The sequence below is a fragment of the Mya arenaria genome, chromosome 7, assembly GCF_026914265.1.
Source record: "Mya arenaria isolate MELC-2E11 chromosome 7, ASM2691426v1".
Classification (NCBI taxonomy): Eukaryota; Metazoa; Mollusca; class Bivalvia; order Myida; family Myidae; genus Mya; species Mya arenaria.
Window position 1 is genome coordinate 54385573 of NC_069128.1, and position 20188 is coordinate 54405760.

Below are 20188 nucleotides of genomic sequence, written 5' to 3' on the forward strand. Positions count from 1 at the left end.
GTAAATTGGTTTTCAGTACGAGAATTGCATTGGTGTTATGTGTGCTGTTTTGTAATTGGTTTTTAGTGGATAATTCAGCCCACCAACTGGTTTAAACACAAGGTGCATTCTGGCTTAGTTTTCACTGGCCCGGCTTGGTGACACAAACCAAACTCAAACACGTGCCCAGGCCGGGAATCAAACTGGGGCGCCTTGGAATTGGCAGGTGCGCAAACTACTGGTCGAAACACACAACCAGTATTGCAATAAAAGTTAAAACGTTATTACGTTACACGTAATATTTTGATGGATAATTCTTCAGACCTTACATCAAGAAGAAGATCGGCAGTTTGCGAAGGCTAATTTGCAAACTGCTACATGCCAAAACAATTAAAAATGTGTCTGAAGATTCTGCAGAATTTTCAAAAGCAAAAAACTACCTGCACTACAAACAGGACTTTAGAAAGACCATCCAGTTAACACTGTGTATTTCTTCTAAAAAGAAAAATTATAATCTATATTAACAGTTGTCAGATGAAATTCTCAAATTCGATTATGTTTCAATTGTATATTCAATTATATATCAATTGCATCTCTAATATCCAATTCCATACATATACTTTACAAGAATTGTTTTGTCATAAATATAGCACTTACCTTTCACCAATTTAGTTATTCTGCTATAAAAATAAAGCATTGCCAATTTCTAAAAATCTTTAATTATGTCGAGAATTAGAGCAAATTCAATAAATTCAATACATGGGTAGACGTATCCAACTTCGGGTGTTCCTGAAAAATATCATTTAAAGAGAATAAACCAGACCATATCCCATCTTCTTAAGCGTAACAAGCATAAGTTTCTAATTTAAATTAACCAAATTACTTACTTTCGCTTGAGTTTATAAAATAGGCAATAGTTTATCGAGGTTTCCATACAAGATTATATCGTTATATAGGTAATTGGACTCTTCAAAAAAGAATACTATACCACTCGTACAAAACCGAAAAGAGTGTGTTGAGCCCTTATCCTGTTATGTTTTAGTTATCGTTCATTTAGTTATCCTTCATAATTTGAATTCTATGGAATGAATCCCAAACGAGCGTATCCCCTCAAAACAATCTCAAGCTAGCTGTTGATATAAACTATCTATACACCAAGTTTCATAACTATCTTAACATTCTCACTGAAGTTATTGAGCGGAACCCGTTTTTTCCTATTTTCGATAACAATTACCTTGACCTTGAACGACTCAAGAGCAAAACCGAACTAGCTGTTCACATATGCTAAATTAGTTATATGTGTTTCAGGTACATAACCGGGAAGAAAATGGTGCTAAAACATAAACGAATCCCTTTAAAGCCAAACATCCTATTTACCGCATATTATCCTATACAAAGATATTCCTTAATCAGAACCTTACATGACTTGAGCACTAAGAATATAGGGGATGTGACAAATGGCAGATATGCAGGACAAGACGATAGCCAATCTCGCAGATGTATATACATATAAACATAAACCAGCAACATTGCACGAAACAATCAACATACCCTATGGAATTATATCGACTCGAGCAGAATGCGAGGGCTAAGTAGTCCTGACACATACGTCTCGAATAGAAGATCGACAGTCTTATCGCTTATCGGTACTTAACCTTCCTAGCGATTCCAAATGCTCAGTTAAATAATTATAATTTCTTTATGTTATATATGGTCAAAGCAATTTTGACCAAGTAACTGGGACGTAACGCGCCTTCTCTTCTATCGCAAAATGTGTTGTTCTTGGACATTTTCCTTGACGTGGATTTAACTCAACGCAAATCAAATGTAAAGAAAAACTATTCGTCTGTAAAATTGCAATCACCAGACATACCCGGGGTGTAGCAGTTTTGTCACTATTTTGGCAATTAATCATTTGACCAAATTGCAATATCTAAATGTAGCCATTTTAGCAGACTGTTGAACGTTAGCAACTTTTGAGAAATATTTTTCGTTTCAAAACATTCAAAACATCAACGATGTGATCAAAACAAGTAAGGCCAATATTTCATGCGCGCGCTGTCCACGTTCACTCTCCGTATCGATCATCCACTTTTCGCATTTTAAAACTGAGACCATATTCTATATGTCCGCAAACGAAAAAGGAGAATAGCAGTTTTAGGTAGAAACTATTAGGTGTAACTATTTAACTGGTTCGGTTTTCACGTACACGGAGACAGTTTACGCGGACACGAGCATATGGGACACCAGACTTAGGGGTAACCTGATTTTAACGACACAAACTGTATGTCGATGGCCTCACTTCAAAATGCCGAAGCTGCATTTTTTTATGTTTCGGTATTTTTAAACCACTAAAAACATAACGGCAAAGCGCATCTAACTGCAAAATGCCGATTGATAGTCCAATGAGAAAATTATGTTGTATCATGCGTTCAAAATATCAAGCAATGATTAGACACCTCACAGAGAAGTATAAATACCGAACTTACAGAATTTTTTACTACAAAAATTGTAACATCGGCATTTTATGCAATCAAACTTTGTAATCAAATTACCAAGATTAAATACTAACAAGGTTGCTACTGAAAACATGGGATTTTTTAGCATCAACCTTTGGAAGTGAGGTAACCAAAATGTGCTTGAGAAATGGCTATTTTTAAATATCTTACAAATTTTACAGATGACTCCAACGTCTTCTCCATGGCTGCAGTCCTCGTCACCATGTGTTGAATATCGACAATCTAGAAGTGATGACTCCGTCCCAGAGCACACAACATCGTCCAAGACTATTGGAACGCTGGAAGAAGCTGGTCCAAAACGATCCGTTGCAACTGCGTCCGTTCTAAGACATTTAATGCATGTTAAATAACATTCTAAGACTAAATTATATACCTTCTAATGTTTACATCGATTAATATCAATAGTTATATTGACAAGTCAATGTATATAATAATTGTTTTTTTCGGGAGGTGCATTACATTGCCAGCCGATAATAATGAGTTGCATGTTCTTAGCTTTAAAGCAAAGGAAGCAAATACCTTCTAAACAATAACTATTCACAAACATAAAAACCTAAGGCAACCCTTATACACTTGTCATGTTACTTAACTTGTATAACTAATGTTCCACTAACAATGTTTCAGAAAACGTTCGAATATTGCCTAGTTATGGTCTTACGAGTAAGAATAGTTTCATATACACGTTCTCAATCTCCTACGCAGTGATCTCCCTTGAGAACAGAGCCAAGTTCTAAAATAGCTGGATTTTTAAAAACAAAATGCAACATGTTATAATGATATATTGTTATTTTGTTTGAATACTGTGGGTGTAAAATTTATTAAAATAAAATAAATATTTCGAACGTAAATAAAAGAAAACGTCACGTGATTTTGATAATCATCACTTCATACGCGTGGAGGCGGTGCGTACGGTACGGAAAGCTGAGGCTAAACTGTGAGGAGTTTTACATTTTCTAGTATTCCATACTGATAGATCGAGCCTTATTTCAGCTTTTTATAATATATGTGAACTACCTGGCGTCTAACTTCTATGGCTGGTATTTCTTGGCCAAAAGTTTGGCTTCAATGCTGTCAAGAAGAATTGACCTTGATTGGAACTACATTTTGAACGGACGTGACCGAGAATCAGATTTGACTTAGGCTCTGTAACCAAGTTTCATTGATTGTTTACCAATGAGAACCAATTGTGGACAAAAAACATCATACGCAGGTGAACAATCGGAAAATGGAACAGTTCTTCCAGTTTATACAACTTTAAAAAAGGTCACGTGACCACAGCAGATTGTTTACCAATGAGAACCAATTGTGGACAAAAAACATCATACGCAGGTGAACAATCGGAAAATGGAACAGTTCTTCCAGTTTATACAACTTTAAAAAAGGTCACGTGACCACAGCATAATAAATACGGCAACTCGTCGGCATATTTCAGAGGTCGCAGGTTTTCTGCCTTATCGCTCAAAATAATAATCGTTTTCCGAGAGGCATGTTTTATGGGGTCCCATGTGACAGTGCTTAACAAAGGTGCACTTAAACAAACTAGGGTAGCTCTAACCAGGGTTGAATTATGTCTATGCAGTATGCTATAAAACCCAATATGAGTATCATTCTTATCGGGGTATTCTCCAAAGGGGCCTTGCCCGATTGCGAGTATAAATAAACCCCATAAAGCACAGCCATATTTTCAATCGCTGGGTCAAATCGTTTCAAGGTTATAAATTCCTTTCCACACATTCTTAAGTCAAGTAAACTGAATGAAGAACGGAGTTCAGTTTAGTTTATTTTCTGTTTTACGCCATTTGCTCTAGTTTGAAATAATTGCTTTTGTAAAGAATATAGTATCTATTGGAAGACACGGTATACAAGTTCAGTATGTGAAATCCAAGCATGTATACGACCATCGCCTCTTCCGTTCTAAAAGTTTCGCACATACTGCTTTTAAATGAAATAAAAAAGCCAACACGTAACACCACACCTGCCACATTTGTTGCAGTTTCATTTTTATCTTTTGAAACATTTAAATTTTACCGTTGAAAACCAAGCATGTGGCACGCGACCTGCGCATCTCCCGCACCAAAGCCGTCGTCACAGACTGATCCCCAGCGTCCGTTGAAAAAGATCTCAATTCGACCCTCATGGTAGGAGTCACTGCCAGCCAGCCGAATTTTCCCATCTTGCAAGGTTAATCATATATAAATGAAATTTATACTGTTAATTTATCCAATATATCACGACTTAATGTAGGCAATAGAAATGCACTTAACATGTGGATTCAAATGTGATATGCTGCCACAATCAAAGCTATTACATATAGTATTAGTAGTATTAGCTTTATGGAACTTGAATCGCTCATGCAGGAAATTAGTATCTGTCCAACCGAGTAGTGGTCAATGTAAACTATCTCAGGAGGAGGATCAATTGTCAAGACAAATAAAGTATCAACTTGTTCTCATTTTGTAATGGCTAAACAATGTCAAATATAATTATATATAATGATTCATACCACAAATCTACGCACTATGCATTCTGGTTTCGTACAATTATTATATAGCAGTATAGAAAAACTATGATCTCAAGGACAGAGTAATGACACAATTTAACTTGATACAATACGCCAAGCCAGCCAGCGATGCATATCAAATATCATAATAAGATGTAGGGCTAAAATCTCCAATTCGGAAGTGAATAATCAGTAATACATTTTATTGTTATTGTTATATGGGTACATATTTACGATTTTTAAAGGGCGAATGTCTATGGGTAACTTTTATGATTGCGATCAATAATACATGTACATATTTTGCAAGTTTCTTTAAACTATGTTGTAAAGGAACTGGCTTGACGTACATGAATAAACAAATCACCAATATGAAAAACGTTTTATAAAGACTTGTTAGCCAGACAAAGAAACACAACAAACTTATTCGCTTCCTTTTTTTATAAAGATTGGTCATTAGTCAGAGGCAGTGTTTGTTCCACCTTTAGCAAGGGAAAACACTGTGCTTGAAAATCGTTTCATATTCACGCGCATACCTGCCGGAAAGTTTTAACGATAAGATACATATGATACAAGTCTGGCGCTTAAAGCAATGCTCGGACAACTGTAATAGTCATCTTTAAACTGTATAGATAATTTCCACATATCTCCTACATTGTCACACATACATTTAATGCAGAATGACGTAAAGGCTGCTTTTCAGGTGGTTGTGGTTACATGTTCTTTTAATCTTAAACATGGTCCTAGCAACATTGCGCTCTCTTAATTAAATATAAATGTTTTACCGGATTTTAGCATTTCATGATACCCCTGCTAATTTCATTCACTTATGTGAACGTTTAAACTAATAATTTCCTACATATATATAACATTTAAAAAAAATTATAATTTCACACTTGAACCAATTTATCCACGTCTTTAATGGCTTGCATCAACATATAACTTGTTTCCATTTACAAATAGTAGTAAATCAACGCGTGGTTTTAGCTTCTCAGACCACAGGCTATTTTCAAACTCTATAGGTTTTCAAGCTGAATGGTTTTTGATTTAGAAAAAAACGCTGAACATGTTGAATCTACTTGATCTACTTTTTTATGATTATATTTGAACCACCGAATGCGTTTGTTCTTCTACGCGGGAGTGTATTTTTATTGAATGCATAATGGTAACGTTCAACCAATTATAATATCATAAAAGAAACGTAATTTTATTTCTTAGGTTGTTTAATGTAAAGTACTCAGGTGGACCTTACATATGATATAATATATAGGAATTTCATCAAGTTGTCATTAACCTGTATGACGTTTGTACCGTCTTTTTTTGTTTTATCGTGTAGTCATTAATTTTCGTATCAGATCGATAACCAGAAGGCTGTCACAGGAGGAGTTTTCAACGATTTAAGTAGACAAACTCTAGCTGATTTCTATATCTAAGCTCTGTGTTTTTCTAGTTCTCATTTTTTTCATAATGGTTGTAAAGAAAGTTGTATAAACAAATGCTAAGTGACTTTTGTTTGCACGATGTTGCGCTAATATGTGGTATGTGTTGTTGGGAAAACACGGAGAAGAAAAACACATTTATATGAAACAAAAACAAATTCACATACGCCCAAGTTTGGAATCAAACCGAGACACCTTAGTCGGAAGCGAATAACATGGAGGAAATATCTGGAAGCTAAAGATTTACGTTATGTCGGACACTGAACTGATCTATCAGGAGCTCTGGAAGACTCGAGCCAATACAAGGAAGTTTCCGGCCATTCAACCAATAATTTTCTAGTTTAGAGCAGAAGTATCTTACAGACATTCACGAGATTACAAAACACCTCTTGTTCGTGAACGTATTCTCTTAAATACGCATTCAAAATGCAGTTGGGATTATACGTTACCTTTTGAATCTCTCTTTTCATGAACACGAATAAGCACAGAGATAGTAGAATACATCATTCTACTTTGCTCCTGCTAATGCTAACGCCGCTGTCTGTGTTTGACCAGGCTGTCACAAAACGTCAAGGAAAATTCAGGAAAACTCCGTATCTTATACTGTACAAGCAGACTTGAAATTTACAAAGATCTATCCAAGTCATCTAATACATTAATTAATTGAAAGTGTTTATCTGTGAAACGCAGAAACGCAATTAAACATACTAGTAGTGCAGATGACGCCGGCATCTTCACCATGTCCGCAGTTATGAATACCAAGTCCGTTGTGGTGGCATTGAAAAATAGACTGTTCGTTGCCATGGCAGGCAAGTTCGTCAAACAAAATCCGTTCCTGTGATGAGCCTTGCCCAAAGTACGCTTCCGTTTTGGCTACCCCACCGTTGCTACATGGTTGTGTTACAAATTAAAAAAATATCATAATTTTGATTGAAATTCCTGTTCTCGATGACCACACTTTCTTAAAAGTCATTTAATACCGAAGACCAATTTTGTCATTTTATTCTTACCGTTATGTTTTATATTTATGCTCTTCTGTTTATGTTATTCGATATTATATAATCATGTTTTTATTATAAATATTGTTACCGTGGAAATCCAAGCATTCCACAGATTACACCAGCATCATTGTCATCAAAACTATCATCACAGACGGTCCACCAGGAGTTGTTGTAGAAGATCTCAACCCTTCCCTGGTTGTACATTGTGTTTGACGTCCCGATCAATCGTACTAAACATATCGAACAGTTTATGAATGTTCAAACTGTCATTAATACAATAACAACTACAGCGACAAGCCCATTTTTTGAACATCAAGGTGGCTAGACAATGTCATGACTGCTTCAAACAGGAAAAGTTATAACAGTCGAACTAGATCACCTTAAAAAACGTAAAAAAAAACAACTTCCTATTATGTTTAAAAACTCGAAAATACTCCTTAAAAACCAAACAAAATAAATTACCCATGTACTCATTACCATCCGCATACGTTTGATATATGGAACCATGAAAACAAAGATATTACACGACATATGCTTAACATTTCTATAAGAGTTACACCAGCACGTAGTAATTATATCAGATCAGTAGAACAAATATATGTGTATACACGTGGGTTTATCTTAACTTTACCTATTTAAAGGCGTTGAAAACTATTAAAGCCAAAATCAAATTGATAGAAAAAGAGACTGGCCCACATGAAATCGGCCATCTAACACAGCGAAATACCTTGTGTGTAGCATGACCCAGTGTTGCAGATGTTTGTCTGTTCGTCTGTGCCAGCGCATGAGTGTCCGAGTGTGGAAGGGCTCGGGTTGGTACAGGACCTGTGTCTTCTCTGAACGCCACCTCCACATGTTACAGAGCAGGTATCCCAACTCCCCCATCTTGACCAGCCGCCATCTTAACATACATTTTGATGAAATATTAAAGAGTTACATTTTAGGAGTTCCCACATTTTCAAACCATAAAAAGGAAGCGATAGGGAAGTCTACAACAATTATCTATCGGCTTATTAAAACACACCAGAATCAAAACGAAATATACAAAATTGATTATTTGAAACAAATTATTTCAAGACGGTTTTCGTTTAGCAATAACTTATTGAAAGAAGACAGACAAAAGGACAGGTATGTTGGGAATACATGTTTGGACTTTAGCACAAAAACACAGATGAAAAGAGAATAACAGACATAACCATTCCACAGAAAACATCAATACGTGTGCTTAAATGTCAAAACCATATGCGAAGCTTTTAATCGGAAGGTATCATGAAATGACCAAAGTCCGAATATAGTGTGCTTTCAAAACAACTTTTTCAGAATGTTTCTTATTTTCTTCAAGTTCAATGAATCAATACGGCAGTGACTAAACATCTTGTCAGATAAATTATACACATATTCTTTAGTCATTATCTAAGAAATGCTCAATATAAGTTCCTTACTGACTACACCGCATGGTGCATTGTTGCAGATTTGAGTTTGATCAGCGTCTCCAGTACAGTAGGTCCCGTACGGTGAAGGCGGCGGATGGTTACATTGTCTTCCCCTATGACTGATTCCACCTCCACATGTCACCGGACATGTGCTCCATCCACTCCAAACCGACCATACACCGTCTTTTGGTTAGTATAAGTCATATAAAGATAAAGGTATTAATATGAGGTATTATTGTTTGAACTGAGTAAGGAAAATACAATTGTGAAATTGAGTATAATTAAGAATGCTCCATGGCCGAGAGTGTAAAAAAGGCACATCCCGACCCGAGTGTATGCTTCTTTGCGGAAACAAGGTTGACCAATTTTCGCAGAACATCCTGCGCGGAAGTCGGGATGCACCTATCTTACACGAGCGGCCATGGTATATGCTTTTTCTTCCACGTTAAGTTGACAAAATATAGTAAAGTTGTAATGCCTTTAATTTTTAAAAACAAAGAAGTTCCATACGCGTACTTTTTTATTTTTGCCCGTGAGCAAGATAAGGATTTGCAGCAAGGCTCAATATTTGGATCTACTTATCTGGGGTGGGAAAAATATCATTCTAGACAATCTCGAGAAACCATCTAGCAAATGTATATGTTCACAAAATAAAGACAATCCATCTAGCAAATGTATATGCTCACAAAATAAAGAGAAACCATCTAGCAAATGTATATGTTCACAAAATAAAGACAATCCATCTAGCAAATGTATATGCTCACAAAATAAAAAGAAACCATCTAGCAAATGTATATGTTCAATCTAGCAAATGTATAAGCTCACAAAATAAAGAGAAACCATCTAGCAAATGTATATGTTCACAAAATAAAGACAATCCATCTAGCAAATGTATATGCTCACAAAATAAAGAGAAACCATCTAGCAAATGTATATGCTCACAAAATAAAGAGAAACCATCTAGCAAATGTATATGCTCACAAAATAAAGAGAAACCATCTAGCAAATGTATATGCTCACAAAATAAAGACAAACCATCTAGCAAATGTATATGCTCACAAAATAAAGAGAAACCATCTAGCAAATGTATATGTTCACAAAATAAAGACAAACCATCTAGCAAATGTATATGGTCACAAAATAAAGACAATCCATCTAGCAAATGTATATGCTCACAAAATAAAGAGAAACCATTTAGCAAATGTATATGCTCACAAAATAAAGAGAAACCATCTAGCAAATGTATATGCTCACAAAATAAAGAGAAACCATCTAGCAAACGTATATGTTCACAAAATAAAGAGAAACCATCTAGCAAATGTGTATGCTCACAAAATAAAGAGAAACCATCTAGCAAATGTATATTTTCACAAAATAAAGAGAAACCATCTAGCAAATGTTTATGTTCACAAAATAAAGAGAAACCATCTAGCAAATGTTTATGCTCACAAAATAAAGAGAAACCATCTAGCAAATGTATAGAGCAAATGTTTACGCTCACAAAATAAAGAGAAACCATCTAGCAAATGTATATGTTCACAAAATACAGAGAACCATCTAGAAAATGTATATGTTCACAAAATAAAGAGAAACCATCTAGAAAATGTATATGTTCACAAAATAAAGAGAAACCATCTAGCAAATGTATATGTTCACAAAATAAAGAGAAACCATCTAGCAAATGTATATGCTCACAAAATAAAGAGAAACCATCTAGCAAATGTATATGTTCACAAAATTAAGAGAAACCATCTAGCAAATGCATTTGTTCACAAAATAAAGAGAAACCATCTAGCAAATGTATATGTTCACAAAATAAAGAGAAACCATCTAGCAAATGTTTATGTTCACAAAATAAAGAGAAACCATCTAGCAAATGTATATGTTCACAAAATAAAGAGAAACCATCTAGCAAATGTATATGTTCACAAAATAAAGAGAAACCATCTAGCAAATGTATATGTTCACAAAATAAAGAGAAACCATCTAGCAAAATGTTTATGTTCACAGAATAAAGAGAAACCATCTAGCAAATGTATATGCTCACAAAATAAAGAGAAACCATCTAGCAAATGTATATGTTCACAAAATAAAGAGAAACCATCTAGCAAATGTATATGCTCACAAAATAAAGAGAAATCATATAGCATTTGTATATGTTCACAAAATAAAGACAATCCATCTAGCATATGTGTATGTTCACAAAATAAAGACAATCCATCTAGCATATGTGTATGTTTACAGAATAAAGAGAAACCATTTAACATTTGTATATGTTCACAAAATAAAGAGAAACCATATAGCATATGTAAATGCTCACAAAATAAAGAGAATCCATGTAGCATATGTAAATGCTCACAAAATAAACAAAACCATCTTGCATATGTAAATGCTCACAAAATAAAGTGAATCCATCTAGCATAGGAATATGCTCACAAAATAAAGAGAAACCATATAGCATATGAATTTGCTCACAAAATAAAGAAAAACCATATAGCATATGTTAATGCTCACAAGATAAAGCAAAAGAACCAACTGCCGTGTTTCTGTTTTTGACAAATGTAACAACAGGTAAGAAGACAAAATGTTGTTGTTTTTTTATAATTATATTTGACCTGTACAAAAAGATATACCGAGTGTGGCGCTCCAGCCAATGAAACCCCTTGTATTATAATTTTGAAACGCTACTAACTAAGCTATATTGTCGAATTGTAAACCTTACCGCCAACTGTATTGCTAAAACATTAGCATACCAATTTGAATAATCGGGTTAAAAAAACATGTTTTATTCAGTAATCGATTGTTGTCCTAAAACGCGCAATCATGTAAATTAAACACGTTGTTTTTAACCCGATTATTTAAATGGTTAACTAAAGTTTAAGCATTACAGTTGGAAATACTTGCTTGGTTGATTTACGATAACTATAAATAATAGCCAGTTACAACAAATCAACCAAGAAAGTACTGGGAACTAAACAATCTAATCGTTACATAACAATATTTGTCTGTACGTACTTGAGCATGCCTTAAGCATGCATATCCTATCATCTCTGGATTCCCCAAAGCAGTGGTTTCCGAACCATCTTGGCGATGGGTTGGTACAGAATCGATCTCGCTGCTGGATTCCCACCCCGCAACTGGCGGAGCATTGACCCCAAACAGACCAACTTGTCCAACCGCCATCGACTAGTTAAAATAATATGAATCTTATTGTCACTCATTAATTCCGAAAACAAAGTCATGGCGTCAACCCAATCATATTCTTACACAAGTGTTAACTGTTAACGTGTGTTATATCAATCGTGCACGTCCGGCGCATCATCATTCGAAGACCGCTGAAATCACCTCAAATGGGCCAATAGCAGTAAGTTAACATGTGAGTTACTTACTGGGACACGGAACACGTACACAGACTTTGTGTTCAGAGGGTGCACCTTCGCAGTCTTTGCCGTGAAATGGTGCGGGGTTGGTGCAAGTCCGGGTCCTCGCTTGCGTAGCATTTCCACACGTGATGATGCAAGCTGACCAGACTGTCCAATCGGACCAGTTTCCGTCCGCTAAAGAGAATAATGAAGCACTTTCACATGGGGTATGTCTAAGCAAATCGTGTTTTCTATTTAGTTAAGTGTAAATAAACAGAAGACCTAGGTGAATATATTTAAGAAGATATGTAGATTAAACAAAAATGTACGAAGGTCCGAAATTATAGTTTTTGTTAATCCTACGTTAACGATATTTAAATTGCCTATTTGTAGAAATGCTTTACCGAGTATATGCACTAATTACAACTAGAGGTAGGTAAATAGTAGAAAAAGTAGCTTAGCTTTTCATCATACAGACAAAAAAATGCCGTGTGTAATGTACTTGAAGATGAGTATCATTTTGGTAGTGCATGTAAATTTATACTGATAGTTTAAAGGAGTAGATAAGATTTATAATATATGACCAAATCTGAACACGTCTGTCGAATTTTTCGCCTTTGAAAATATCAATGAAAATAGATAACTAGCGATGTATATATCTAAAGGCTATAGATATGAGAATAAAAGTTATTGTAGGTACTACAGATGAACATTTGTTCTAAAGTTATATTTTCCTCATGCTTTAACGATGTACGTATTGTATCATTAACATATACATTGTGAAAAGTAGCACTTAAATTATTTAACTTGATATTTGTATGACGATTGACTATGAAACATATATATTTTACAGCTTGTGTACGCATGTGCCTATTGCCTTATATTTGTGAAATAAAGCAGAGTTCTGTATAAGTATTGTTTGTGGTTTGGTAATAAATACCATGCTATTTATTGGTATTACACAATAAATCTACTTACTAATATTACATAGTCCACAAAACCGAGGGCAAACTTGAGATGCGTGCTTGTAATTAGCTGAACAAATATGGAAGAGTGAGTTCATCTTTGCGCAGTCAACAGTCTCCTCATCTATGCATTCAGACGCTAAAAAAAAATCAATTTTGTTTAGAAAAGATAAGAATGCACTTTCTGGAATATCTGTATCATAAGTAAGTGATTTTAAACATGATGTGCAATCAAAATCAATGTCATTCAGAAAATCAACAAGATATTGGGTTAATGCAGTGGTAAACGCACTTGTTTCCCATCAAGGCCACCAGGGTTCGATTTAAGCGATTTTGATTGTTTGAAACCAAGCTTCCTTCGGGTACTCCGGTTTTTCCAACAGCAAACAAATGCAATATTGCGTAACCTCTTGGCAAATGATAGTAATAAATATAATGATATAAAACTTGCTTCACAATCGTTGTAAAATAAATCAGTTGATTTATACATATAAAGAAAAAATGCTGTCTCGTTTAAAATATGACAATCATGCTGATAGAATATTTCAATTTTCAAACAACTTACCCTGTCTATGTGTGCACAGCTGGTCGTTACATCGATTGATGGAACAGCATTCATTACAACTTGGAGCCTGTCGAAGGTCAAGTGCACGACCAATTAGGCCTGCTCCACCTTGTAAACTCGCATCTGTGCACATCTGAAATAGTAGGTTTAAACTGAAAAAATAGGGACAATTGCTACTATAATGTTTGTGCTGTGTTGTGTTGTGGTGTTCTCTGTTTCTTTTTAAGTGTATGTTAACCTTGACCCTTTTTGTCTCTAAGCAATGCTGTCATTATTTTTTGTTTTGCTACAGGAGTTGTGCAGTTAATAGTTCATTGCGATCATATTAACATATGAAGAAGGACAGCCAAACAAACATTTGACTTCAGTGCAATCAATTAAAGACCATTGTTACATCCCAACCCCATAATCAAGCAGTCAAAGTCAATATATATGCAAGAAGCTACAGAAACATGCTCAGTAGCAAAAAGTTTAAACATAAACCCGGTTTAATGGCAATGGGCAAACGCCAAAGACATAGAACACAAATTCACAAACAAGAAACATAGAACAGCACAGTCAAGTCAAACACCGTTTATTCACTCATACCATTAACATGGCAAATGATGTCATATACAAAACATATATACATATTTGGCGGCAGATACATTGTAAATTTCTAACTACAATTCATATGATACCAAATCACAATGAATAAGGTTGTATCAATAGTCGAAATATTACCTTTGAATCACTTGTACATAAGAAAAAGATTATGTAACAATTGTGTGCCTATTTTGAACATGCGTTTCGAAAAGTGATATATTTAATCAAATTTTGCGATCGAAATACTGTAAGAGAAGAGAAAGTCATACGAAAACACCTTAATAAATGAGAAAACCTATCCGAAACAAAATGATAGGAAGTCATAGGGTTTTTAATTCCATATTTTGTTTTTCTGACATGAGACATTTCAATAATACATCACAGCTTGTTTCTTACAAACATCGTATTACGACAATATGACAATATTAATGTTTTACATAATTATAATAATTTAAACTACAGCACATGACATACATATATGTTCGTGAGAAATCTGCAAATCGACAATGATTAACATATAACTACAGTACATATATTTACATATGTAATACATACATTCAAAAACTCAAAATAATGAATGGAAATTTACAAGCTCTTCACTATATATAACTATCAATTCACTTTATTGCATTTAGTTACTTAATTTTGAAAAGAATAATATTAACAAATCTATATAGATTTATCTGTGTTTGCTTATTACCTGTATTCATTAGTTTTTAATTTAAATGTATTGGGGTGTCTATAAAAGTAAGGTTTTAGAAACTGTTTTCATTCATCGTCTTAGTATTGACATTCAAACAAATAATGAAATTCGTCTCCTAGTTTGTTATTGCAGTCGGTACATTGTTGTTCGTTTAGTGGTATTATACGCCAATTGCCTATTTCAAAAGGCATTCTATGATTTCTTGTTCTAAATTTGATGAATGAAAATAACTGTTTATTTGGAAATCTGGTGAGATACTTTTCAAAACCAAAGTCCTTTTTAAAACTTTTATAAAATATACTGCTGCTTGTATTTTCCATATTCGACAACCAATCATTTAAAAATAAATCGATTAGCTTTTCCTTTACATTGTTTTTAACCACTTGCTATTTATTACTTCTTGATTAAGCCATAGGTTATTCAGGCCACAATTGATGAAAATCGTTTTAATGAAATACATCCAGGGATATTTTTTCTTTGTTACTGTGTCAACTAATGGAAGTGCTAAGTTATAAATAACTTTATATAACAGTGATGAAAGATTTTTTTGTGTATTATTGAATGATGTTTGTAATTTTCCCCAAAAACTATATTTCTTTCTTCTTTATCGATTGATAAAGGTTTCATGCCTGTTTTGCCATAGACCATGTAGTTTGGTGTTGATCGTTTTCATTTGAGAACATATTTCAAGTATTTAAGTTGGACCCTCTCCAGTAAGCTATTGTTACCAAATCCCCAAATTTTTGCACCATATAACAAAATAGGTTTAATTGTTTTATCAAAGAGTTCTATTCGTAGATCAACAGGTAATGATAGGCGATCTGAGCTTTTTATTAGACTATACATTGCACATGTTGCCCGAGAAGCTATATGTTTTTGCAGCTAGCAAATGAACCGGTTCTGCTAATATAAATCCCGAGATACTTGTATTCGTACTACTTTAAGTTGTTATTTTTGAATTTAAAATCATAGGGCCGTTGTCGACCTTTTCCAAAAACAACTATATTTGATTTTGTGGTATTGACTGTTAGTTTCCATAGATCACAATAATTGGAATATGTGTTAATAGCATTTTGTAGTCCTATTTCTGTCTCTGACATGATAATTGTGTTATCGCCATACAGTGTCAAATGCTTGCCTTAAGTCTATAAATGCACAAAATAGTTTCTTTTTTCTGTAATAATACTGTATTAACTTGTTAAGTATAAACATGTTGTCCGTCGTTGAATATCCTTTTCCGAAACCGGCTTGACTGCCATCAATAAGGTTATTGAATTCAGCGTATTAATAATTTATCATACAAATAAACAATTTATCAAGGCAGCTTAATAATGTAATCGGTCTATAATTTTCCGGACGGCTAGGATCGCCTTTATTTTTATAGATAGGGTTAATAACACCGGTTGTTCAACGCTCTGATACAACTCCTTTGTCTAAGATTAAATTGAATAAAATTACATATATATCCTTGAATATATTAAACGTACTTTTTATATGCTCGTTTTCAACATGATCGATGCCACACGCCTTATTGTTTTTGAGTGTTTTTACTGTTTTTTCAATCTCTTCGACGGTTATTCTTGCATTAATTTCTTCGTTAATGTCATTATTGTGTTCGTTTTCTATATCAGTTATTTCTACATCTGGAGAAAAATTTACTTCTTTAAAGAAATTGTGCAAATCGTCTAAGCTAGCTTCATTTTTACTTAGATTTTTTTAATTAAACACTTCCAGTATTTACGCGGGTCTTTGATTTTTAAGTTTCGTAAGTTATTAATATTTTTGTTTGTATCTTTTTTTTAATTTATTCATCGTTGATTTAAATAATTTGCTTTTAGTTATTAGAATTTCTTTCTTCTGTATATTTTTACGAAGTTTGTACATATTTTCAGCCCGATGAAAGTCTCTGCGTACTTGTTTACATTTTGTTCCAAACCACTTTGGCACGATATTATGCTCATGATCTTTCAATTTATTACAACTATTGGAGTTTGTAAGAGTCATAGACCAAATGCACTTTCACACGAATTTTTGAATACATTATTTAATGAGTCGACAATGTTACCTGCTATTTTTGGAGTAAAAATATTTGATTCGGAGCATGTTTTGAGACGTTCGTGGATAGACGATACTTTTTGTTGATCAATAATTTCAATGAATCTATTAATTTTTACATTATTCCACAAGATCAGTTTATCTCCCTTGTTGAAAATGCACGCGAACATCAAACGCCAATTAAATGTCTTAAGTAACTTCATTGACTCAAATACAATTACATACGCATCGGATATATCTTATGTGTTCAAAGACCTGTTGTTACTGTGATGTCAAATAGTGTTAAAAGCAGAAATTGATGTTTATTGTTTTGGTAGTTTGCACTGATGACCATCATCAGTGGTATTATTTTATCATTAGTCACATAGGCATACACATGTCAGGGGAGGGTTGTAGTATTATAGTAAATGTCGCAAGAAAGATGTTAATTACGTTCTGTGCAATGCAGCCCATGTCAATAACATCTCCACCAGCAGTTGATCTTCTCCTATAATAACATGCCTGAAATGATCGCAAATAAGTACTTCAATTAAAGCAACTGTGCACCAGATGATCAATTTGCAAGTAAAAACGAAAATTGTCGAAAACTGACATAAAATTGGTATTAATGTGTACAATGCATTGAAACTTACTAACTGAAGTACCACATAGTTTACAATTTATTTAAGTTTAGCAGTTGTTTCGTATTTTTCCATTAAAAAGGTTTACTGGGTTAGTCTACCTAGTAGAATTCGTTCCTTATGCGTGATTGTTTAGTCGATGTTATCACGTGATATTACCAAGTTAGGTATATAGCTTATATATTATATTATAGCTTGTTTGGAGTAAGACTCCGTAGCACAGTGGATACAACACTAGACTGCAATTTTGGCGACACGGGTTCGAACCCGGTCTTCGACACAATTTGTTTTACATTTTGGTACTTTTTTACAATTATTATATCAAAGCGTCACACGTTCTATTAAATAATTGTACTGAAATTCGTTACAAAAAAAACCCACGTTTTTGGTGCCAATCTGGTGTACAGTCCCTTTAAAATAGCAATGCATAGTTGGCCTATAACATGAATTCGAAATGGATATTTAGCAATCGAACTTGTACTTGTCCAACACCAGTCTTAACAAACGTTAACACACCTAACAAACTTTATATTAACAAGATGATATGTGTAAATTATGACAAGCCGTACCTTTTTCATCGTATCCAGTTGCATCGTATGTATATTATACTTATGCAAATAGAAAACTAGCGCGTCAATGATTTGAATGCCTCAGAACTCACTCGTTGAAGATGACTTGATTCATTACACTGTAGGTTTGAGTTGTATGTGTAACAGTATCAATGTGATAGTGAGGTCACTGTTTCTAATAATCATGTTGTTTACTGAATCGGAACAAGTTTAACTATTTGCTATTTGCTATTCATGACGAAACATAACTCAAGATCAAACACCCGACTTTGAATAAAGATTATTATATCTTGTATATTGTATTTTGAACAGTTAAGAATTTAAATGACAAGTCAGAACGTTCGCATGTTTCAAGAATAACCCTTGGATCCATCATGCCTTGTGCTAAGGTCAGCCTAAATAACTGTGTATATATATATATATATATATATATATATATATATATATATATATATATATATATATATATATATATATATATATATATATATATATATATATATACACAGTTATATATATATAAAATGTACAAAGGGCATAACCTGATTGGGTGCACATGTTTGTGTTGTTTGGCAGGTTTTTATGTCAGTGATGCCATTGCAATTGAAACAATCCAATGCATCTGAAATATAAAACAAAGTCTCAAATAACATGAGGTCATAATTTATATTGGGTGCAGTTGTTATAGTTTGTACATGTAGCTTATTCTAATTTATTTAAGCTCTATCGTGACAAAAGCTAAAAGGTAATTGAAATGAAGCTAAAGTCCGTGTCATGGGAATAAACCAGTACATCAATCCATTATTAGAGGTCATGAGAAGGTTAACCTAGTAGTAATCGAAACCATGACCACTTGTTGATGTGATAGGAAATTACCAGAGGTCATGTAAGCATATAAGGTGCATAAAGAACATAATATCGTTCTGTTGATTGATTATTAATAAAAATATAATTGTCAGTATTTGAACTCATGACTCTGTAATTAAAGGCTTTACTTACCAACATTGTTACAACTTAAGATCAGCAAGCAACAGAGCGCTGTAAAAACAAATTCATTCATTCATATATCTTGTATCGAAACTCAAAGTGTAATGTACATTTAACGTTTAACATGTTTATAAATCATTAAGAAATAAACTATAGCAATATATTCTTAAATTTCTAATAATTAACATACCAAATAACGCCTTGATGACCGCCTTTGATGAAATCTTTGACATCTTTAAATTTACTGCGCAGTGTTGATAAGGCAATTAAGGACAGGCTCAAGCTGACAAGTACACTTATTCCAAAGTGAACTAGTGCATATTATTGCGTTCAAGTTTGGTCATATGTTACATAAGTCTTTACACTTTGGCTTTACAATATTGGGTTGTAAAAATGTATTAACATTAACTTTTATTTAGTTATAACAAAATTCAAATATGGCCGTAAAACATTATTGTTTATAATACGATAGCAATCAACAACAACAATGCAATACTGACACTTAATTATGTACATGTTGATTTTATTTATTATTTGTTCATTAATTAACTAGGGCCAAAAACTTATAATCAGAGACACTCATTATGTGATTTGACTTACTTTGTTGGATCTTGTAATTGTTAATCTTTTACTATTCGGCTACTGGGCTTCCTTGTCCCTGTGGTTACCATTGTATTATTGCATTTAGTATTCATATAGACTTATGAACAATTCAATTCAATTCAATAGTTTATAAGCACAAACATTCAAGTTCATCGCCTTTACTTCTGGTGGTTACATTTTATTAACATATATGAGAAGAGCCTGATAATATGATATCACAGATTATTAACACTAATTGACGTATAAAAAGTAATTATTAACGTGAAATTGCTAGAACATTCGCGAACCATAATCCTTTACTGAACA

The 20188-nt window shown here is 33.6% G+C and overlaps 1 protein-coding gene across 1 annotated transcript; it reads right to left on the bottom strand.

Moving 5' to 3' along the window:
• Positions 1-679: 679 nt before the first annotated feature.
• LOC128241256 (coadhesin-like) lies at positions 680-19512 on the bottom strand. The gene is made up of 15 exons (XM_052958201.1): positions 19470-19512; positions 19292-19330; positions 18835-18914; positions 17536-17604; positions 13761-13893; positions 13209-13334; positions 12258-12425; positions 11884-12054; positions 8878-9051; positions 8163-8336; positions 7524-7665; positions 7143-7321; positions 4527-4671; positions 2649-2821; positions 680-768 (listed from the first exon to the last, which is right to left on the bottom strand). Coding segments are annotated over exons 1-15 (1818 nt in total). The 3' UTR covers positions 680-766.
• Between the last annotated feature and the right edge of the window lie 676 nt (positions 19513-20188).